At 43.2% G+C, this 23,852-nt stretch overlaps 1 protein-coding gene across 3 annotated transcripts in view; it reads left to right on the top strand.

Annotated features, from left to right (window-relative positions):
• Window positions 1-23,852, top strand: part of LOC119567061 — a 72,188-nt gene that overhangs the window by 22,107 nt on the left and 26,229 nt on the right. For 2 of the 3 annotated variants that reach the window (XR_005226773.2, XM_037908961.2), the window contains one exon: window positions 9,215-9,564. The exons of the other annotated variant lie outside the window; for it this stretch is intronic. Coding sequence is in view for 1 of the 2 variants with exons in the window: in XM_037908961.2 (XP_037764889.1) it covers window positions 9,215-9,323 (109 nt within the window). In the remaining variant the exon portion in view is untranslated. Of the gene's footprint in view, window positions 1-9,214; window positions 9,565-23,852 lie in introns of those variants that run through there. 3 annotated transcript variants of the gene reach the window in all.

Raw genomic sequence — 23,852 nt, 5'->3', positions numbered from 1 at the left:
TTGTCTGCCTTGTCTACACTGGAGTTCCTCCTGATTTACACTGAGTCCCAGAGAGCCCCTCTTATTGTAGGGAGGGTGAATCAGGCTGAGTGAGGCTTTCCCAATTTTCTCCTCCATTGTGGGGGCATTTATTTCTGAAAGGACCCTAGTTTTCAGGAGGTAGACTAGGAAAGGCCTCCTTTCTGGAATTAAAGAGTATGGAGAATAGTTTTGTGGTTTTTTTAAACTGCCCTTATTAAGAGCTGAACTGATTTAAAATCTATACCTACAGAAATCTACACACCTGGTGCAGAGATGCAGAACTGAAAGAGTGAACAACTATAATTTCTCTCTCAGACTTTATATTCTTTCTTTCTTTCTTTTCTATTTTCTTTCATTTGAAATAAAAGCCACTGAGACGAAAGAGTGCTTCTTTTGCGTATGGGGAAGCATAATGCCTGCCATTTCTCTTCAGCAAGGGTAAAGCAACACGGCCATGGAAGACAACCCTACTTTCCGCACTTATGGATCTGGAATGATTAAATGAGTCTTCCTCTGTATCTCAAGGGCGGGAGGCATGGTTAAGGTAGAAGAAATCTCATGTTGAGGGGTATGCACCTCCTCAGGATGTCTCCCTCTGCATCACCATAATTCTGCTCTCCATATATTGCACTGGAAAGACAACCACCAAAGCATCCCCTCAAACATCTCCTAGAACAGAGCCTGGTGATGCAGGCCACCTGATATATATGAACCTGTATTCCCCCACTGATGATATGCAGAAACTGTCAGGCTTAGAAGAGCATCAGAGAAAACAAACTTGCATATTGCAATAAACTATTTCAATTAGGAAGATAGTCAAAATCAAGTAAAGTTTCCATCAATTAATGTTTAATTACAATGGAGTAAATGTAGCATATGGAAGTTCATGAAGCATTCACATGACTGCCAAGTAATATTTTAATGATGGGATATGCAGGGCACTTAGGGCCCATTCTCTCTCAAGTAGGCTAAAACGCCATGAAAACCTGTCCATGTAACTTACGCAACAGTGAGATTCATCTATATGTGTTTTCACCAAACAATGAGACACCTGGCTCATACACAGTTGGAGAAAAAAGGGGAAGAACTCGCACCGTTCCTCTCCTCCTTTAGCCCCAGCCGAGCAAACTAAAAATTAATTAACAAAAGCACTCAGAAATGGTGGATGCCTAGTTTGCCGAGCGAGGCGAGTCCTTACACTCAGCTGATTGTATTTCTGTTTGTCTGTCTGTTTGTAACGTGGTAACTTTTGAAGGCCACGTCCAATCAATTCCAAAATTTCAAGGAGTTTTCTAGGCAATAATGGGTATAATCTTATTGATTTTGGTGAAAAATTGGAAAACCAGAAAAGCCTGATTTCTATTAGTGTAAGTAAGAAAAAATCTGGCCCCCAGAATGCCCATTTGGTGCTGTAAGGAAAGGGATCACTCTGGACCCTCCCATGCTGCTGTCTACACATATCACAGCTTAATATCCTACTCTCTCTCACTAGGAGTACAGCTCAGCTAACATAAGCAATGAAGTGTGTAACCCTCTAGTTTAGACCATCGCCTTTCTATGTTCCCATCCCTGGGCAGCACTGCCCTATTTGGTCAATACTTACAGTACATAACTCCTAATACTAATATCAATTAGCATCAATAGTAGTAATAATGCAGCCTCCTCAACCTTTCTATAGTATTTCTCCTCTTTTAAAAAATACTCTGGTTTTCTTCTGCATTTGCCATGGAGATCTTAATTTTGCTCTAGGTTTTCCTAGTTAGTTTGGCTGCCATTGCCGCACAAAGAGCCCTACATAAACTCCTTGTCAGCAAGTGCCACTCTTTTACCAGATACTACCTGACATGTGGCATGTGCTAGTCAGAGGGTATATACACATCAGAAAATAGAGAACCAGAAGGGGAGCTCCAAAAGAGGAATAGGGAAGTTCATCACACAGAAGGGTAGAGGTGCTAGAAGAAATTGTAGGTACTGTAGCAACAATTCTTGTAAAGAGCAACCTGGAAAAATAGAAGAACTTTAGTGTAGTGGTTATTTGATAAATAGAAAGGGAAATGAGTAAATAATTAAAGGCATGGGTGAGAGTGGGAATCTAGCACTGAGAGGAACAGCACTTTTTACATGGTACTGGAGAAATGTGCACAATGATAGCTTTGCTTAATCCCACTGCCTCACTAAATTGCCTCAAAACTGATCTGGAGGAGGCTATTTCTCTGATGAAATGGTTTAGTCTCCTTGTCCATCCAATTCTTGGTCTCTGTGCTGACACAGATAGTGCCCACAAAGCTGAGAGTTACTGCAGGTTTTGTGATGTGTACTGAACACTTGTCTGCTAGTAACTGAATCAAGGCCACTAGCTCATTCCACAGAGGCCACTGAACAGCCAACATATTTAGATTTTATTACCATCAAATGACAGGATAGGTTTGGATTTATTTATTTGTAATAAATAAAAAATGTCCACATTGAGATTCTCAGCTGGTGTAAAACAGCATTGCTCCATTGAAATCAATGGAGCCATGTTGTTTTACATGTGTTGAGATCTCAATAAACAGAGGCCCATTTGATTCCCTGCCTTATATCCAGAGCACTGGTAAATTTTCTCCTGGTTTTTGTCTCTTAATACTTCAGATTAGCTTTCCTCACAAGAACTCATTTAAGTAAAGACTTGTGCCAACATACATTGTCCTACAGCACATCAGTTCCTTCAGACTTGTATATTTCATCTTTAATTACATGCACATTGAAGGACTTACCATTTTGCATGCCCTTCCTCCAAACTGCATCTTGCTTTGCTTGTGCCTAAACCCAATCCTTCCTTTATTACTGGTTTATGTATAGTTGTCTCCACACAAGGAGATACGTTGTTTTCTGACATCAGACTGCAGATGCTCAACAAAATTTAAGGAGGAAAAAGCACGGTTTGCATTCTCAAGGCACAATTTTCATCATATGTTAATAATTCAGTAATTTTATAATGTAGGTAGCTTAGCTTAGCATGGGGTGATTTTGCTTCTATAAGGCACTGTGTATTAAACCAAGGTAGCAAAGGTACCTCGTAAGCAAGGGAATATGAAAGAGAAGATGTGTGTTTTTATTCACTGAGAATATGGCAAAAACTGAGTTCCTTAGAACAGAGGTTCTCAAACTATGGTCCGTGGACCACCGGTGGTCCGTGAGCTCCATTCATGCCTGGGCAGCCTCACAGAAGAGAATGAAGGGCCACCACCCAATTAGTGGAGCTGCACAGGTGTGGCTCCACTAATTAGGTGCCTGGACCCTGGAGAAGATGCCACATGTAAGGGTAGATGGGAGGGTGCAGTGGGTTGAGAAGAGGGGGTGGGGGGAATTTGGGACGTGCAGGGCTGCGGTGGCCAGAGAAAGAGGCGACTTTCCCCAGCTCCAGGGCTGCGGCTGCCAGGGAGAGACCCCCCTCCTTCCCAGCCACAGCTCGGGGGCTGGCATGGTGGGGGAGAGAGGCTCATCCATCACATTAGATAGGTAAGACTACTGATATTAAAATGTGAGTTGTGTGCTTTTATTTGTAGAACAAAAATTTTTTAATTATTATTAAGGGGTTTTTTATATAGCGCTTTTATCCAAAGCGCTTTATAATAGTTAGCTAGTAGTACAAACTACATTTGGAAAGATCATTAAGTGGTCCACCGAGACCCTCCACAATTTTCAAGCTGTCCACGAAAAAAAAAGTTTGAGAACCAGTGCCCTAGAATCAAATAAAACTAGGGCCATATTTTCCATTTGCACTTTGTTCAGACAAACTCCAGAGTGAGTGTACGTTTGTACACTGATGCATGCAACCTAGGGTTTGTGCATATCCATCTGAGTTTCACATACTTTTGAACATCTGGCTCTGAATCCATGGTGTGCCCATAAGAGATGTTTTGTGCCTTAAACACAGTGAGAGAGTGTTGCTTAGTGAATATAACAAGACACTGGGAATAAGACTCCTGGATTCTGATCGTCAATCTGCGGCTGATTCATTGTTTGATCTTGAGCAACTCTCTTCCCCTCTTTTAGATTTTAGATGTTGAAAACATGAGCATGTCAAACTGCACCAGGGAATTTTTCTAATTTGGACCTCTGAGAAATGATAATCAAAACAACAGCCATTATGTTTTGTGGGATGAGTGATACAGCCAACTGCTGTGTTTATAGGGCTAGATTGTGACTAGGCCTAACTCATCCATGCAGGGAGTAAGGGCAATAGTAGGGCTTCCCAGATCTGAGGGAAGTACAGGGGCTGCTGGCTCTGTGTCAAGGAAGTAAGCTTCACCCTCAAATAGGCTCTAGCAAATTACTTCTCCACACAGTGTGCAGTGCACCCCATGGTGTCTCCTGGGCCAGTGAAACAACGTAGTGCATAAAATGCAGATTAGCCCGTAATATATATTGGGGATTTGATGCTGTGGGTCTTTCTTTCTTTTAATCCTTAAACATTCTAGGAGCAAGCAATGGAGAAATGAGGGTAATGACACTATGTCACAAAACACTGGGACCAAAATTGTGCTTCCCTGGTGTAAGATCAAGAAAGAAGAGAATAATAACAGGAAAGGCATTAGAGGCACAAGACTGTTTCAGAGCACATCAGCTTACCTGTCTTCCGAGTCTATCAACCTCTTTTCTTTCTTTATTCATGGATGTTTCAGATAATAGATTCTGCCCATGTTCACCATAAAGTACAGCTAATCTTACCTCATTGCATCCCCTGGGATAACATTGAACATGAGAGTCACATTGACAGCTCTAGCTGTACCTTAGGTTTCTTGTTCATTTGCTATAAAATAATTTTTGAAAGGTTTTTTTAAAAAAACTATCTTTGATTTCTGATGTATTTCTCACCCATTTCTTCATGCTGTAATGATGGCACCATTTTTACCGTTTTATGTTTAGCATTAGCCTTCAATTATACTCAATCTTGTGTTTAATTCATTTTGTATACTAAATGGGCTTATCGCAGGGTTGGGGGTGGTGGGGGTTTGGTCCTATTCAGCTGGAAGAGAAAGAGCCCACTCATCTGACTTAACTTACTAAGATTCTCTATTTTAGCAACGGAAATAAATCAGACTATTAACATCATTAGTAGCAGATGTATGCTGCTTTACAAATACCAAAGACTTGCCCACACGCTACCCTTCCATCTGCTGTATTAAATTCCGTTCATACAGTTATTACTAGTATTAATCTCTTTTTCTTTATTTCTTTTCTATTTTGTCTTTATTCTCTTTTAATAAGAACTTATAAATACTGGTCTGGACAGAATTAAAAACATATTAATTATGGAATGATGAGAGTACTTTACAATAGAGATATGTTACTTGTAACTAAAAATAAAATCATCATATTTCTGACATAGAAGTGAAGGGCAAACTTTAAAAAATTAAAGGAATTAGGGATGTGGACAGGATTAAAGAATTTAAGGATCTGAATGAGGAGGAGGCTTGGAATTACTTTAAGTCAAAGCTGCAGAACCTTTTTGCAGCCTGCATCCCAAGGGGAAAAAATTCATAGGAAAGTGTTGTGGACCAAGCGGGATGAGCAAGCATCTCAAACAGATTATGATGGTGTGTTCACCTCCACACTTGCCCTGAAAGAGTTAATGTAGGTGATGAAGTGGGCCAATTAATCAGACAGACCACAGCTGAAGGGAATCAGGTGGTTCCCTCATTGAATGAGGGGGCCCAACTGAGGAGGACTCAGCTGGGCTGGCTTTATAAAGGCAGGAAGCTGCTAGTAGAAGAGAGGGACTGAGTCTGCAGTCATTTGCTGGGAGATGGGTTTGGTGACCACAGGTAGCCCATGCCTACTCTCTGGGAGTTGGGATAGAGGTGGGGAGAAGCCAGCCAGGTAGAAAAGACATAGGAAAAGTAGCAGCAAGGTCTAGGAGGGAATAGACTTTGTCTGCTGATTAGATGCCCTGTGAGCTGGAACCCGGAGTAGAGGGCCGGCCATTGCTCCACCATTTGGCTCATACTAGCTCTGATTACACTAAATGTCATGTCATAACATTAAGCGCACACTTACTTGCTTTGCTGGGTCAGTGCTGAAGAGAGTGTACAACACCTTGTGGATCAAATGCTCAGAGGAGAAGCTTATTTTATTCTACGTAGCTGGTCTCATGTTTTTCAGGGGTATAATGTAGTTGTGGTTAACATGCATCCTGTGAACATGGTATGCTATAGTGGAAACCATGATTACTCTGTGGTAAGTTTCTCATCTAAATAAATCCATTCATTCATCAAGTCAATTCATGCTTTAAACAAAATTTGATGGGTATTCCAGATGGAAGGCAGAGAACTGTGTGGGTTTGATTTTCTGATCATTTTGATATGCTGAAGGATACTCCAGGTTATGCTGAGGGTTATTGGATTTATGCATTGGTAAATGAGAAAGATAAAGACATGTACACAATGCACTGCAGGCGTTGAGAGAGCCAGATCCATCTCTAGTTTAAGCCAAGCAACGGGACGTTCGCTATTATGTAAAGCCAATCATTTGGGGTTTGGTGGCTGTAAAATGGCACATAGTAGAGGGATAAATAACTGTTGAAGGCTTGTGTTCAGAGAAGAATGTTTGTTTGTTTTTTCTCATTCTTATGAGAAAGTCCAGGATGTTTGTTTTATCATAAAGTGCACAATCATTCTAGCCTAATAGCTGTAATACCCAGTAGGCATTTCCAGCAGTAACAGATGCAGTTATGTAAATAACTCTAGACCTTTTTACTTTTTTAACATATCAAGGGGCTCCCTCAATATTTTACTACCTCAATAAGATACTGTTGCCCCCAAGGCATCCTCTAATTTAATACTTTCCTTTCTTCTCCCCCATGCTAATTCCACTAGTTCTCCTCCCCTTAAAAATAAATCCTCCCTTGCACCCAAATCCATCGGTCCTTCTACTCTATTCAACTAACTGTATATCCCCTTTCCCATCACTCATGGAAATTCTGTGATTCCCCTGCCTGACAGCTGTTCCTCACATCTACAGTGATGGTGGTAGCAGTGTGTGGGACATGTGCTGATAATGGTGGTTCAGGTCAGGAGCGCCGGAAGAGAGGCAGCCAAAGGGCCATGGCCCCATCACTTTTAAAAGTGGGAGGGGAGCCATAAGGGTGAGCAACGGGAAGTGGAGAGGAGCAGGGGGTGGGACCTCAGAAGAAGGGGTGGGGTGGAGGCAGGGTCTCAGAGGAAGGGGTGGCATGAAGGCCCTTGTTAACTTATTAATACTAATAAATCCTTCTAGGCAAGATCAAGTAATATCCTAAGCAGAGCATATTCAAGTATGGTTCTCAGATGTTTAATTTTTTCTTGGAGCACTTTAAAATGAATTAATTAAAGGGCTGGAAGGTTTTCATTCCTCTCACCTTTAAACTATTTTAATCTTTAAGCCTCCATTTTGGTTTCCTAAAACTCCAGCAGATTACCTTTTGTATTGGGCCATGATAAGCTGTTTAATATCCTTTGACAAGGAATATTCTTGTGAAATGCTGAATCCCAGTCCTTCACCCCCCCCAACCCCACACACACACACACTTCCTTTCAGGGAGCTTCCACCACTCCTGTGTCAAGGGGGTGTGCAACGTGGCCCATTCTCAATTTTGTTGTGCTTCTCGTGATATTTGGCATTAAAGCCCCAGCTCCTGGAGTCCATTGCTTTAGTTGAGAACTTGAGCTTTCATTTTAAAAGTGTTTCTAGTCTTCATGAGATGGGAGAAAAACTGGAAAACATGACCCGTGTGCACTCCAAGGGCTTAGAAACAGGGGGCAAACAAAAATATAATATAATAAATCATATTATATAATATAATATGGCATATAATAAATCACTAAACTTTAAAAACTATATTTTTTTTTAAAGCCAAAGTTATGACTTGGTGGCTGACTCGTGTCTTTTGAACACCTGGGGTTGGCAATACTGGGTGTGACTCTTAGGGGTGGGGGTGTCTCTCCTAGATGGTGTGGGGGTTCAGGTGAGGGAGTAAATCTTCCATAGAAGGTAGTAGGGAATTGGGAACAGGGGGAGAAGGGGCTCCAGATGTTCTTCTAGTACTGGCTCTTCAGTCCTTCACCCCTAAAGGTGCTGGTGAAGGACATAGGAAGAGATTTCCTTCTGCAGCTCTGTTGTCAGTGGCAGGCACCCCCATGGTGTGTTAGCAGTTGCTGAGTTCCAGCCTCAGAGGACTGACATCTTCAACACACAGTCATAGCTTTAGCATATTTGGGGATGGGCCTATGAGCCAATTTGTTGCCATCTTTCCCCTCCCCTGGCACAATTTCTGTCCACCATTATCATAGCAGTAGGTGCAGGCCCAGCCTCGGGACTGTAGTGAGATCAGTGATTTGGGCTGACCTTTTATATTAAAAATGTGGGACAGAGGCTCTTCAGGGTGTTCACCAGCCTTCTGCTGTGGAAATATAGCCCAGCTGCTGTATCCTTTCAACCCTAGTGATTAGTTTACATTTTTCAAGCTACTTTCACAAGGCAAAGGGCTAGAAACTTACCACCCCCCTGCCTGTTGTTGTTTTTAAATGAAAACTGAGACTCTGCTGCAATGGGCCCAAAACCCAGGTTGGTTATCCCAGGTAATAGTCCCAGCCACTTGCAAAGCTTGCATTTACTCCCTCACTGAACCTGAAGGCAGGGTACCCTTGTGAGGCAACTTGCAAAAGACAGTAGTGGGAAGAGAGTGAGAAGAACTTGTGGGTGGTGTCTGCTTGGAACAGGGTTGGAGAGAATTTACTAAGTGCCAGGGATGTTACTTAGACTGGGGTAGTAGCTAGAATCCACTTACAAGCTGCAAATATCTGAACAGGAGGGAAATCTGTAGCATGTTACCTAGTGGCAAAAACGCTAGCTGCTGGGTCTAAGGCTCCCACACTGTTGCTGGCACTGGTAGAGCAGCAGTGGTGCTCGAATAACAGTGGGAGATTTTTTTCACACACACACACAAAAGCCAAGTACACACAGCCAATGTGTAACAAGATTCAGATAGCTTGCTTCATCTCCTCCTGCATTCATCTGATCTCTCACACATCACACAGTTCTCTCTTCTCTGCAGACACCAAACAACTGCCGTGAAGCCTGAAATTGGATCCCAGATACATATACTGTATGGGCGTTCCTATAATATAAATATTAACACTATTAATTCAGTCTTATTACATGTCTCTTCCAGATCCAAAGGGAAAGCAAGAGCAAGATGGTTCCTCAAAGGAGCTCACAAATTTATTTGGCACAACGCTCTCCTTCATGAATCCTATCTGTTCTCCATGAGTGAAGTTTAGAATCCATTTTAAGGCCAGAATGGACCACCAGACCATCCACACTGACCTCCTCACAAGCCACTAACACCACCCAACTACTTGTGCACTAAACCCAAAAACTGGAACGACTCCAAAGTAGGAAAACCCTCAGAAGACTAAGCTACTGTTTTGCATAATGTAATCTAGCTGTGGTGCTGCCATATGTTGTATGACAATCTTACATTTTTTGATTAGCACTGGAATAAACTGGAAATTTCCCCAACTGGTCCCTTTTTCTTTTTAAGATAATCATGGCAGTTCTCATGTGTCAAAACAGGACAGCCAAGGTCAAGGGTTCTTTTGCTGGGTTGATAGCCAGCCTCAAAAGGTTTCATCAGAAGGTAGCTGTAAAGCTATCTAACAACTTCTGCATAGCCCAATGATACTGACTACATACATGCAGAGTGCACAGAAGTGCCTGTGCTCATAACCAGCAGGATATGCACAAGGAAGACATTTCCACAGTGTAAGTGGGTAGCGAGTACATTTTAAAGCCAGCTATCTAGCTTACCTGTCAAGTGACAAAGCGCCATGCAATCAAATTTATATAGAATAGAATCAAAACAAAGCAGCAGCTATATTGTTTCAGATCAGGAGAGCTTCTGCTCTGTTATGCCCGATGGTTATCAAACTAATGTAGTTCCACTGAATGCTTTAATAATGCTGCGATATTTAACCCTGTAAATAACATACTGGGAGAAGTTAGGATCAAGACGATCTACTCAGGCAAAGTTCCATGTGGGCAAAATTCTTCATGGATACCAGTGCAACCCTACTCTCTTTGCTGTGGCTTTACCTTGTCATGTAGTTGCACAGGTGTAATGGAGAGGAAAATTTATCTGAGTATGTTTTGAGTAAAGACTTGGTGTTTTGAGTAAAGACAAGATTTGGCCCATTAATTATTTGAATAAAGTAGACCCTTTTACCTCCAAAGGGCACACAGCACTTTACAGAAAACCCAGTGGAATAAAACATCCCCAAATATAAAATTAATTCAAACAAGAAATTAAACCATGGATCAGAAAAGCACATTGCATTAAGTACAAAGGAACACCAGTATGATGCCATGTGATGGAATTTCTGTGATTTCAATTTGGTTTTAAAATAATCCCTAGGAAATTACACACAAAAGTACACTAAAAGAACACTATTACAGCTGCAAAGTCACACACTCAGAAGTTAGGAAATGCCAGAACTAAGTTTGCCTGTGCAACCTTAAGTCAGCCCCCTTGTATGTATGCATTATGATAGTCTTTAACTGTATAAGCGCATGCTATTTTTTCCAAAGGCCCTCTTCCTCTGAGGGTGCACAGCATGGACCTGCTCTGGGGATGAATCAGGGTGGTGTGGTGCAGGAGGCTGTTGTCTGTAGAAGCCCTGCGTCATTTCTTGCAGAAATTGGAAGGTGTGTAGTGAAAGAGGCAGGGGATTGAAGGAAGAGAAAGGATGGTCTTGTGGTTAAAGCAGTTGACTGCTGCCCTGGAGAACTGGATTCTATTCCTGCCTCTGCCATAGAGTTCCCATGTGATTCTTGCCGGGCATGTAAATGAGACTGTTCATAGGTGGCCACTAACTGTATGTTCCCTGTTTTAGGGGTGCCCAATTTGAGACCCTAAGGCTGAGCACTCACAGCTGCAACTGAAGTCACTGCTATATAAAGTGAAGTAGTCTGAAAAATCAGGTCCTAGGCATCTCAAATTGGGCACCTGAAGTTAGTGGACACCTTTGACATTAATCTCTGTGTACCTCCATTCTCCATCTGTAAATTGGGAATAAAAGCCACTCACCTCACAGAGTGTTTTGAAGATACATTTGTTGATGTTTGTGAAGCACTCATACTATAGTGAAGAGCACCATAGAAAAGCCCATAAGGAAATTAGTAATTCTGTATTCACAGCAGGGTTGGAATAGTGTGCAGTAAATAAGGCCTCGAGTGACACATTGAACAATGAGGAGAAAACAAAATTTTGAATAGCTGCCCATTAAGTGAACACCATCCATTGTGCATTAAATGAGGCAGGGGTCCCATGGAAAAAATATCATGTGACGATGTAATTAAAGCTATCATAATGCATATGCACAAGGGAGTTAAATTAAGCATGCACAGAGAACCTTAATTCTGGCATTTCCTTACTTCTGAGTGCTTGACTTTGCGACCTTAGCATTCTTATAGCATAGTTCTTTCTATACAGTACTATATATTATATGAATTTAATTGTAATCCCTTTCTGTGTATTACACATTTTAGTGCTGAACTCATGACTTGTGAATTATGGAAGTATTTGACTAATTCATCTTATTTTATAAAAGATATGGTTCACTTAAAAAAAAAGCCAGATGGATCCCCTCTCTGCAAGAAGTTGTGCCCTGTTATGAAACACCCAGATTCAGAAATAGAGTTGAATCACTGGCTTTGACTTGTGAGACCTTGGAGGCATTGTAGAGAGGGTAAATGTAATACTTAACATGTATTGCTTCTACCTTCCCTATCACAGAAACACTCACACTGCTCAGACACAGGAAAGCATTGAAGATTTTTGCCTAATTTCTTTCTGTCCAAAGAAGAAAGGAAAGGTATAGCCAGATTAAACACAGTAGAGGAGCAAGGTCCTAGTCATGCTACAGGCTGCAGTGGGTTCCAGGTAGGATACAGGTCAGATAGGGTACAGCTGTAACCATTACATCAGCACTGTCTGTGAGCCTGCTGTAAGATGTTTGAGCTGAGGAATACTTTGATTTTCCTGGCAGGATTAGGTACTTTTATAACTTTTCAACCTGCTGGAGACCAAAGGTGAGGTGTATGTCTATTTAATACATGAGAAGTTCTTAGGGGCAGGGTCTATGGGGCAGATCCTCTGCTGGTGTCAATTGTCATAGCTCCACAATTCGCACCAGCCAAGGATCTGCCTCACGTCTTCATTTATGCTAGTAAAGCGCCTAGCACTGATCCTGACTGAAGCCTGTGAGGTCTAGTGTAATAATAATAATAATTAATCATAATAGACAGCTAACTCCAAATATTAAGGAATTAATTTTGTCTTAGTACTAGATGAGCATTTTTCTTTCTGTTTATAAATTTATTTGTGTGTGTGTGGTGGTCTCTAACCATTTCAGAGATAACCAAAACAATTCAGTTGAAATCATTCAGTTTCCTATCAAAAACAGGGGGAAGTGGATCCAAAAAGTGGATCTGTTCTGCATGACGGGATGATCAGAAAAGGATGGTGGGGAGAAAAGAGGGTTAAAACTGAGGGTTGATTTAAGCAAATACATTAAAAAGCCAGACACCCTAGCAATGCTAAATGATTTAGAACTGCAACAAATGTTAATTTCTTAACGTGTTCTAATGTCATAACTATAGAAGCCAGACACTGCCTGTCTTGATGTCATCAAAATTCTCTTGCAATAGTCGGTTATTCCCTAATATAAAGCCTGTGTTCATTTTTAAAACAACAAAATTGCCTTTTTTGGTTTGGTTGTTCCCTGAGAGGGCAGGAGTTCTTGGCTGTAATTAAAATGATATCTCAGAATTAAATATGTGGCTATATCAGCCATGTGCTATGAAAAGCATTTGGACTGCCTGGCTCACTGAAAAAAACCCTCTGCCTCAAGTGCAGACCATTCATGTGCACAAAGCCACGGATATTCAAGGGAAGGAAACAGGATGTGAGGTACTGGCACTCCAGTCCTCCGCCGCTTTTCTCTGGATAAACTGATGTTGCGGTGCCTCTGCTCATTGAAGAAAAGTAATAGTTTTCCTCACCTCCAGTTTAATTACTCTCTGCCACTCAACCAATTAATACCGTGGTCCATTCTGAGGTCAGAAATTGAACAAATGTTTCCGAGCTTGACCCCTCCCTACTTTCTTTGTGCCATCTGCCATTGCCATGACACTGTGCTTTGCTTTTCATGCTTCACTAGATTCACTGGATATGCAGGGTAATGGGGCTATTTCCCCCCCTAGGTCTTTTTGGAAGGGAAATAAAAAAAATGAATGGATAAAACTGCTGTGTGCTGCCCTTTTCCTTTTCACTTCTTTTTAAGCCTTTTAGCATACAGTTTTCAGCAATTTAAAGGAAAATTGCCCGGAAAGAAAGAAACCGAAATCTGTCTTATTTTTTTTAAACAAAACCCATCACACAACACACAGCAGCTGCAGAGAATTTCTGTTCCAAATGGATGATGTAATGGGTTTTGTCAGCCAATGTTGTAACAAATAAAAACTGAAACCCTAAAATCATTCCAGCTTTTGATGACACTCATAAGCTTTCTGGTGCAAGTGATCACTAAAATGAACTTTAGCTTGCAGATGTATAGTGCAGTTCTTGATTTAAGTGAAACAAAGATTAAAATAGTCTAATCGGGTAACAACTAAAGCTGCTATGTCTTCCACTGTTTATCTGTTCAGCCAATCTTACCAAGTGAAAGAGAAATCATGCATGCTATGCCATTTAACCAAAAATCTGCCACTGTTAACATTATGCATAAATATAGTCTCATTCCATATTTCCTGGCATTGTAGTACTTAGGCTTTTGTGTACTGTTATTACATTATTGAGGTGGGGAGAAAGAGGGATTGTGGTATGCAAATAAGCATTACAAAATATATAGACTAAAGAAGAGATAGTAAATGCATAAAATTAAAAGTCTGTTTCTGGTTAAATGGCATAGAATGCACAAGGATAGATATATACACATTCTTACAGAACAGGTGTATGAAGTAAATAGAAAATATGGATGATTTATACATAAACCCTCTACTGTGCATCTATTTTGTTTTCAAATAAATCATTAAATATACTCATGCTAGTCAGAGAAAATAACTGTTGAGCAGTAAATGTGGGGGTATATATATATTTACTCGTTTTAAATGGTGTAGTTATATGATAACATTGTCAACCTTAGGAGGTTAAGGATCCTAAAGTCTTCAGCATTTTGTGCCAGCACTTTTCTGCATTACAAACAAGGTAGTTGTTGCTGGGGGTGTATTTTATAATTAGTCAGGAGTGAAAAGCAAAACACTGGACTAGCCCAGTGCCCTGGTGCTGTAACGGTCCCCTGGGAGAAGCAGCCATTTTCCTAGTCTTAATAGCTCAGCCAGCAGGGGTTGGTGTTACTGTGGAGGCAGCCACTCACGCACTGGAGATAAGAAATGTCTGTGATTGCTAAGTGGTAACCGTGCCAGCTAATTACAAATTTCAAAGGGAGCCCTCTACCTCTGGAAGGATGGTGGTTGTGGACCTGAAGGATGAAGGGCTAGGAAGGGGAACAGTGGAGGCTTGAGGTGAGTGGTGAACCAGGAAACAATGAGGCTTCAGGGAAGTGGAAGGTCTCTTTGTGGGCAGAAGGAACTCTTTAAACATTGAAATACATGTAAGTTTGCTTTACATATTGACCAGTGAATGTCCAGCATTAGTGAGGGAGAGAGCCAGCCACCTTGTGCCAAAAATGCCAATATATTGAAGGACGTAAGCCCCTGATTTTTCAAGGGAATCAGGTGTTTATTTCAGGCATCCTGCTATGAGCAGAAACAAAACCCAGGGGCGGTTGAGATCCAGTCCCCATTTTTTGAAAATTTTGGGGGTAGATAAATTTATCAGTGATTCTAGTTCTGTGATTAGGAGCAAGCAGACACATAGGCTGCGTGCAGCTTATTTAGTATCTCTCTCTCTCATGTTTACATCAACAACCTCATAGCTCCTCTCCTCCACTCTAAGCCAATGCCACAGTAGCTATGGCTCCCCTCACAAGTTCTGTCAGTGCAAAACTTCCCTCTGACATGGCAGTTCTACCAACATGGGGGAGATTTGCTTATTCAAGCTTCTGCTGTTTGATTTTCCCAACGTGTCCCAGCAGTGCAGCTTCATCCATTTTTCATTGTAACAGCAAGGCTGAAAGACCAAAAATTCTACTTTCATAACAAAACTCCTCACAGGGACCAGAAATGTAAAGTGGCCTTCCCCACCCCCTCCCCAGCTGCACTGGTGAACTGTTTTTTGCAGTGGTAATTCACTATAAACCTTACCTAATCACTAATCAAATTATCCCCTCCTCCTCTGAAGGCAGAAAATATAAAAACCCAGCGGGATCTGTCTATGTGGCAATATACCCCTTCCCTGATCCCACAGAAGTTCCTCCAAGAGGTGTCCACAGGCATTGACTTCCACTGTGTGGGAGACATTGAGACTGGGCTCCTTCTTCTGGCCCCACAGGAAATTAGTGCTAACTATAGAGAGAGGACGCATGGTGTAGTGGTTGGAGTGCTAGCCTGGGATTTGGCAAATCCAGCTTCCTTGCTTTGTCACAAACTTTCTGTGTAACTGTTGGCAAGTCACTTAGTCTGTTTTGCCTCAGTTCTCCATCTGTAAAATGGGGGTAACAACACTTCCCTTTCTCACAGGGGTGTTGTGAGGATAATACATTAAAGATTGTGAGGCACTCGGATATGGTAATGGGGGCTATATAAAGATCTAAGATAAATAGAGAGACATCAGCATTAAGGCCTGAGTTCAGCAAGGCACTTAGACTCTCATTTAACCTTAAGCATGAATAGCCCTGTGATGGGTTGGACCCCCGTTTCGGGGTGCCACTGGATGTGCGGGGGTCCCACTGAGCCCACCTGTCCAACCAGCCTGGGTTTCCCTTACCCTGTGCTGCTCTCAAGCCCCTTTCCAGTACACACACAGGCAGGGACACACCCAGCTGTATAAACACAGAGTCTGCGATTAGCTCTTTTGGGGCGGGCTCAGCTAGGGGAATGCCCAGCTCTCCTGTGCACACACTCTCTGGAGTGTAAACCCAACATTATATTGTCTTGCACTGTATAGAGATCTATATAGCATAAACTCATAAAAATTGCCCCTCCTTCAATGTGGAGGGAGATATGCACAGCTCTCCCCCCCAACCCCAGTTATGAATTGCACAAACTAGGTTTTGGAATAAACAAAAAATAAGTTTATTAACTACAAAAGGTAAATTGTAAGTGATAAGGGATAGCAAACAGAACAAAGCAGATTACTGAGCAAATAAAACAACACGCAACATAAGCTTAATTCACTAAAGAAACAGGTTACAAATAGTAATTTTTCACCCTAAATATTGTTTTAGGCAGGTTGGTAGAGTTTACGAAGCTTAGAGTTCCACTTATTTCTCTTCACAGGCTAGACCCCTGTCTCAGCCTGGACTCAGCCCATGCCTTTCCCCAGCTTCGTTCCTTTGTTTCTTCCAGTGCTTTCAGAAGTCTTCCATCTTGGGCAGGGAGGCAATGGAGGAGAGCCCTCATTGACTCACTTCCCAGCCTTAAATAGGATTTACATAAACATTTGTTTCCAGTGGAAAAATACCAGCAGTGTCTAAGGTGGTACTCTATACCAGGTGATGTTATCACATGACCTCGCAGTGTTAAATCCACCATGAGACAAGGTTTATTTGTAATGTCAACAGGAAGGAACTCCAGGAAGATGAGAGATCAGCATCTTCAAAGACCCATTCTATTGTCTTTCCTAATTGCCCATTCAGGCTGATTGCCTACTGTCTGGCGGGTGTTCCTCAAGTACACACACAGTTGTAATTGTTACATAGTCAATATTCCTAATACATGCATACAAATTGATACATGCACACATTCAGCAAATCATAACCTTTCCAATGATACCTCACATGACCCATCTCTTGATTATGCCATATTCATATTACAACAATATTTTACAAAGAATATGGGGTACAGCGTCACAAGCCCCATTGACTTCCATGCTTAAAATTTAGCCTGTGTGTAAATGTTTTGCTAAATTGGGGCCTATATTTCCTTTGAAGATGTGGAAATTTCACTCAGAGGGATACCTAGGGGGTCGCAGCTGTTTGGGGAGCCCCTGGTGGCCAACTCCTCCAAGAGTCCTGCTACCAAGGATTGAAGAGAGACTGGGGGGAGCTATGTAATTGGCCTCAGAAGAGCCTCTGAGATCTGTTGGTTTTGGAGGCCGACTCCTTCTCTCCCCTGTTTCTGACATGTGATGGGGAGCAAACTACACAGACCTTATGAAAGAATGTGAAGGAATCTCCCCAGGTGCAAACTCACTGAGATTCCTGTCTCCTACATGGAAGGAGGCCCCACAGGGAAGGTTATGGTTCTTTACACTTATTAGAGTACAGCATATAACTAAATTCAAAATGAAACACAATGAAAATTAGGCAGAGGGAACGTTTAACACTATTACCACTCCTCTGACTAGCTTACTATTCTTACACCAATTAGCTATACAAACCTATATAATCATCGCTCGCTTGGATAGTAAAAGGCAGAGCCCCTTTGCCAGGCATGAACCTCACAGACAGGCAGCCTGTATCTCTGTTCCTCAGGCTGTACTGAAGAGCTATAGCTTACATTTCCATGTCTATATGGCTCTTAGGCAAATAATTATGCAGCCCCTTTGCTACTGACTGAATGTTTTCCTTTCTGAGCATGCCCAGAAACCTTCAGTGTGCTCTTACGTAAAAGTAACTCTAAGCTTTAACCAAGTTCAAAGCAACAGCTAATTGACTCTAGTGGCTCAACATTTCTTTGGCTTCCTTGCCCCAGCGACAACAGCATCTGTTAGAGTCACATGACATCAATGATAGGGTCTGCCAAATCTCTGCATTTCTTCTCACAGCAGGGTCATAAAGCACCGTACATTAAGCATGTACATTGGCCAAACTGGACAGTCTCTATGTAAAAGAATAAATGGACACAAATCAGACATCAAGAATTATAACATTCAAAAACCAGTCGGAGAACACGTCAATCTCTTTGGTCACTCGATTACAGACCTAAAAGTGGCAATTCTTTAACAAAAAAACTTCAAAAACAGACTCCAACGAGAGACTGCTGAATTGGAATTAATTTGCAAACTGGATACAATTAACTTAGGCTTGAATAAAGACTGGGAGTGGATGGGTCATTAAACAAAGTAAATGTATTTCCCCATGCTTATTCCCCCCCACCCCCAACTACTGTTCCTCAGATGTTCTTGTCAACTGCTGGAAATGGCCCACCTTGATTATCACTACAAAAGTCCCCCGTCCCCGTCCCCCCCGCTCGCCTGCTGGTAATAGCTCACCTTACCTGATCACTCTCGTTACAGTGTGTATGGTAACACCCATTGTTTCATGTTCTCTGTGCATATAAATCTCCCCACTGTATTTTCCACTGCATGCATCCGATGAAGTGAACTGTAGCTCACGAAAGCTTATACTCAAATAAATTTGTGAGTCTCTAAGGTGCCAGAAGTACTCCTTTTTGTGGATACAGACGAACACGGCTTGCTACTCTGAAACCTGTTTTTTCTGCAACCCTAATTGATGGGGTTCAACTTGTACACTCCATTTAACCAATAAAAACTTAGCTAAGGAGCACTAGCCCCAAGTAGCAGCACAGCATTTTCCACCCCCATGTAGGAAACCTCAAAAGAGTCCGACATCAAAAGCCAAAGGAAACAGAATACTGCTACCCTCGCCCCCTCTTTTGTTCTGTCTTTTCATTACATTCCAGGCAAGCACTGAAAAGGGAGGGACTGGAGTGAGGGAGGTTAGATCACTGAATCTCAGGTGAGAAAATACAGCTTCCTCTTTTAGTGCTAAATATGAGTGTACAATTATAATTTAAAAAAAGAGAGAGAGAGAAAGAAAATATGCCTCTTTAGCCCTCACCTCACACAATTTCTTCAATGACATCAAATCCCTTCAGGGCCTGATTCTTCACTGTCTTGTACCATGCATACTCATTGACACCTGTGCAACTTTATTTCTCAGCTCTATTTCTCATCTATACGGGGTCTGAGGTGCCCACAATTCTTCACCACTCCTCCTGGTCCAGGACATGGGTTCATCGGTCTTGGAGTTTGTGATGGTCCTGCCACTAGCCCTGAGAGGTTGAATTAGGACAGGCAGGCCCAATCAACCAATTAAGCAGTAAACAGGGGAGAGATGTATGCTATGAGGAGGCTGCTAATTGGAAGCAAGCTCACCTGTGAGGGAACAGGTGGGGTTTACATAAACCCAAGAGACTGGCAACAGAGAAAGGTTGAAGAGTGGTAGTTACTCTCTCTGAGGGATAGGAATCCCTGAGACCTAGGAGAGAGGATCTGACTAGGAAGAGTGGAAGCACACTAGGCAGTAGTCCAGTGGCAAGAGCAGTAAAGTGAAGGAAGCTGCACACCTTGACTGCTTGGTAAAGGGCCCTGGACTAGAACCCAGAGTAGAGGGCAGGCCTGGGTTCCCCTGCCAACCAGTGCCAAGTGGTACTACCAGGGGCAGTGAACTAGCAGACACTCTGAGTCACAGCAGGAGTCAGGGTAGTTGAATACTGCTTATCCAGAGAGACTTGGAAAGTATCCTATCTTGGAAGGGAAGAACACTTAGTGACCTGGCCAGGGGGTTGAGACACAAAGAGGAAGCAGCAACTCCTGGAGCAAGAGAGGGGGCCGCAGATAGAGAGGGACGAAGTCCAACTGCTGGAAAGGGGTGTTGGCCAGGTAGAGCTAATCCCCAGAATTGCCCAAAGGGGGCACCACCCAGCAGCAAGCAGAGCACCCTGTGACAGAGTTCCAGTCCTTTTCCCTTCAAACATCTCTTGACAGTCTTTCCATTGTATCCTCAGTCTTACACACATTTTTTAGCTGTCCTTTTCCCCCCCATGATTTCTTTGCTGGTCATTGACAACTGTGCAAGTTGGGTGTAAAATGCTATCAGTGTATGGAAAAGCAATATAGGTTTGGAATGTGACATACAGTAGAACGTCAGAGTTATGGACACTTTGGGAATGGAGGTTGTCCATAACTCTGAAATGTTTGTAACTCTAAACAAAGTGCAGTTAGGGCTCCAGATCCAGCAGCTGACATTCCAAGCCAAGATTCAGCAGCAGCTGAGCAATCTACTCAGCCCCTGCATGAGTTTGCAAGCTTGTCCCCCTCCAGGCGGGGGTGGGTGGGGGGGTGGGAGGGGGGTGTGTATGTGTGTGTGTGTGTGTCCCTGTCCCTCTAGGCACAGTATGGGTGTGTGTGGGTAAAAAGCATATCTCCCCTCCTGTGGGAGGGGAGGTAAAAACAGCATCGCCCCCTCCCGGCGGGGCCGAGGAGGGTAAAAACAGTACGTCCCCTTCCCGACCAGGGAGAGGAAAGAGTGAAAGCTGTGCAGACCCCAGCATCGCTCCTGCTCTGCTGTCTCTGGCTGCCTTGGTAGGGTTGCCAGGCATCTGGTTTTCAACTGGAATGCCCAGTTGGAGCCGTCAGGGTCCCTTTTTGGTCAGCACTGCTGACTGGACCGTTAAAAGTCCAGCTGGAGGCGCAGCGGGGATAAAGCAGACTCCCTGCCTGCCCTGGCTCTGCGTGGCTCCTGGAAGTGGCCACCAGGGGCAGCCAGGGAAGTTGCGTGCACTGCCCCCGCCTCGAGCACCGGCTCTGCAGCTCCCATTGGCCGGGAACCATGGCCAATGGGAGCTGTGGGGGTGGCGCCTATGAGCATGGAAAGCACGCACCATGCAGAGCCTGCTGGTCATGCCTCTGCTTATGGGCTGGACATGCCAGCCACTTCCAGGAGCAGCGCAGAGCCAGGGCAGGCAGGGAGCCTGCCTTAGCCCCATGGTGCCGCTGACTGGGAGCCACCTGAGGTAAATGCCGCCTGGCCGGAGCCCGCACTCTGAACCTGCTGCCCCAAGTCAGAACCTCCTCCTACATCCTAATTCCCTCCCAGAGCCCGCACTGCAACCCTCTGCCTAAGCCCTGAGGCCTCCCCCCCCCCAGAGCCTGCAGCCCGCACCCCCTCCTGTGCTCCAAACCTTTCATCCCCAGCCCCAGCCCAGAGCCCACATCCCCAGATGGAGTCCACAGCCCCTCCCGCACCCTAACCCCTAGTCCTGAGCCCACTCCAGCACTCCAAACCCCTTGGCCCCAGTCCAGAGCCCCCTCATGTATCCCAAATCCCTCATTCTGAGCCCCACCCCAGAGCCTGCACCCAGCCAGAGCCCTCACCCCCTCCTGCACATGAACCCTCTGTTTCAGCCCAAAGCCTGCTCCCACACCCTGAACCCCTCATTTCTGGCCCCACCCCAGAGCCCGCACCCCCAGCTGGAGCTCTCATCCCTTCCCACACCTCAACCCCCTGCCCCAGCCCAGTGAAAGTGAGTGAGGGTGGGGGAGAGTGAACAACAGAGGGAGGGCGGCTGGAGTGAATGGGGGTTGGGGATTCAGAGAAGGGCTGGGGCCTCTGGGAAGGTGGCGGGGCAAGGGTGTTCGGTTTTGTGCAATTAGAAAGTTGGCAACCATATGCCTTGGCCTGGCAGCCCCAACATCTTGCTGTAAGTGGCTGGGAGTGGGGTGGAGGCAGGCAGCCCAGATGTGCCTACCTGTAAGATGCAATACAGGTACAGTACAGTACTTGTTTGCTTGTTTTTTTTAATCTCTGCTGCTGCCTGATTGGTTACTTCCAGTTTCACATAGTGTCCGGTTGACCAGTCAGTCTGTAACTCTGGTATTCGTATCTTTGAGGTTCTATTGTAGTGGAAGAAATGCGACTGAAGGGCTTTTAGACATAAACCCAGGCCAGAAAGCTCAGAGATATTTGGATTATAGATTTTGACTAAGCCCATTATAGAGAGGGGCCTAGCAGTGAAGCTCATATCTGAATCTGAACTGCCCAGCAGTTCAAGGATGTTAGAATTTGAAATTAGGTTCAGATCTATATTTAGTGCTTATAGTTGATATCAGTCCTTTTGATAATGCAAGTTTGAGAATTAGAGTATGAAATTGTAAACTTCCCTTTATATTTTTTCAGACTTTAATAAGAACTTCTCTAATGCTGTTTTTTTGTTTTTGTCTATGTGGTTAGGTGTTTTGTTTTGAGGTCACCCAAGGAAATTAATAGGCAGCAGGTTTAAAACAAACACAAGGAAGTACTTCTTCACAAAATGCAGACAACCTGTGGAACTAGTAGCCATGGGAAGTTGTGAAGGCCAAAAGTATAACTGGGTTCAAAAAATAATTAAATACATTCATGAAGGGTAGGTCCATGAGTGGCTATTAACCAACATGGTCAGGGACAAAACTCTGTGCTCCAGGAGTCTCCATCTGCCAGAAGTGGGGACTGGACGACAGGGGATGGATCACACAAAATGGCCCTGTTCTGTTCATTCCCTGTGAAGTTCCTGGCACTGGCCACTGTTAGTGACAGAATACTGGGCTAGACAGACCATTGGACTAACCCAGTATGTTTGTTTGGGGGAAGAGGGGTTGTATTGGCAAGAAACTTGACTTGAGAACTCAAACAGCATATACAGAAAGTATCAATACAGATTACTGCCTGTGCCACAGACAGCTGGATGTTACAAAGGCTACCTGTTTGAAATGTGAGAATACCATGAGAAAACTAGGTACATTCCATATGGAAATGTTGTAAGGGATTTTTAGAATTTAGTGATTACTGGAAATATCTAAATTGGGACAAGTGATTATGTTATCTTTGTTATTCTGCGAGAGTGTTTTGTGAGTCAAGTCCAATGGAGGCTCCTTTCCCCTACGTGCAGTTCAGTGTAGCTCTTACTTAACGCAGTTATTGTCTGCCTTGCCTTCAGACACTTTAATCGCATAGAACATGCAGGAACCCACTCATTGCTCTTGATTCTACATATGTTAGTTCCTATGAATGTCCAGTTGACACAGCAGAGGAGGTAGCATGATGTTTGAAGGTGTCTGTACATAAGTACTTATGTTTTCAAATGTAGTATCTAAGGTCAATGGCATAGCTTACGCAGCTAGGTAAGAAATGAAAATGTTTGAAATAACATTTGCATTTCTTGGTTTGTTTTTTCTCCCTCCAGGGAGTGTAAGGTCATAGGCTGTACAGCTGCTTGGCTGGCTAGAGAAAGATAAGTGAATGCCTTCGACTCCACAGTGGCAAATACAATCTTCCTAATTGTTTGAGATACTGTCTGTCCCCCTCCAGTGGAACTTCACTATCCCACACAAAAACAAGATCTGATCCCATACCGAGGTGGGTTCTCTTTACACATGTCCTTTTTTGAATGTTGCTGTTGACATTTATCATAAGGAGGTTTTATCTTGCAAAAACATCTAAAGTTCTGAGGCCTATGTATATAAACTACAAATGTCCCATTGTTATCTTATTTAGTCTTTTGCACTAGCACGTCCCGCAAAAGTTGCACCACTCCATGGGCATCCACCACCAGAGTGAGAAAATAAAAGTGTGCATTATTATCCCGATCTCTAATTTAACAGAGAAGCATACTCTGCAGTGTACTTTTTTCTCATTAGACTGCAAGAGATCATGCAAAGTGCTGTAGAATTTGGAAATAAATTAGACAAATTCTCTGCTTACTTCCATCAGGCAGATCTACTGAGGGCAGTAGGATGGGACCAGAACTTTAAAAGTAATATCAGTACTGTAAATCCTCATGGCCAAGAATCACAACAGCAGAGTAGGAACCTGGATATGTGACTAAAAAATGATGCAAGTAGAAGATTT

Source organism: Chelonia mydas, chromosome 9 (assembly GCF_015237465.2).
Source record: "Chelonia mydas isolate rCheMyd1 chromosome 9, rCheMyd1.pri.v2, whole genome shotgun sequence".
NCBI lineage: Eukaryota > Metazoa > Chordata > Testudines > Cheloniidae > Chelonia > Chelonia mydas.
Note: the sequence above shows the minus strand (reverse complement) of the source record. Positions and strands in the feature narration are given on the sequence as shown.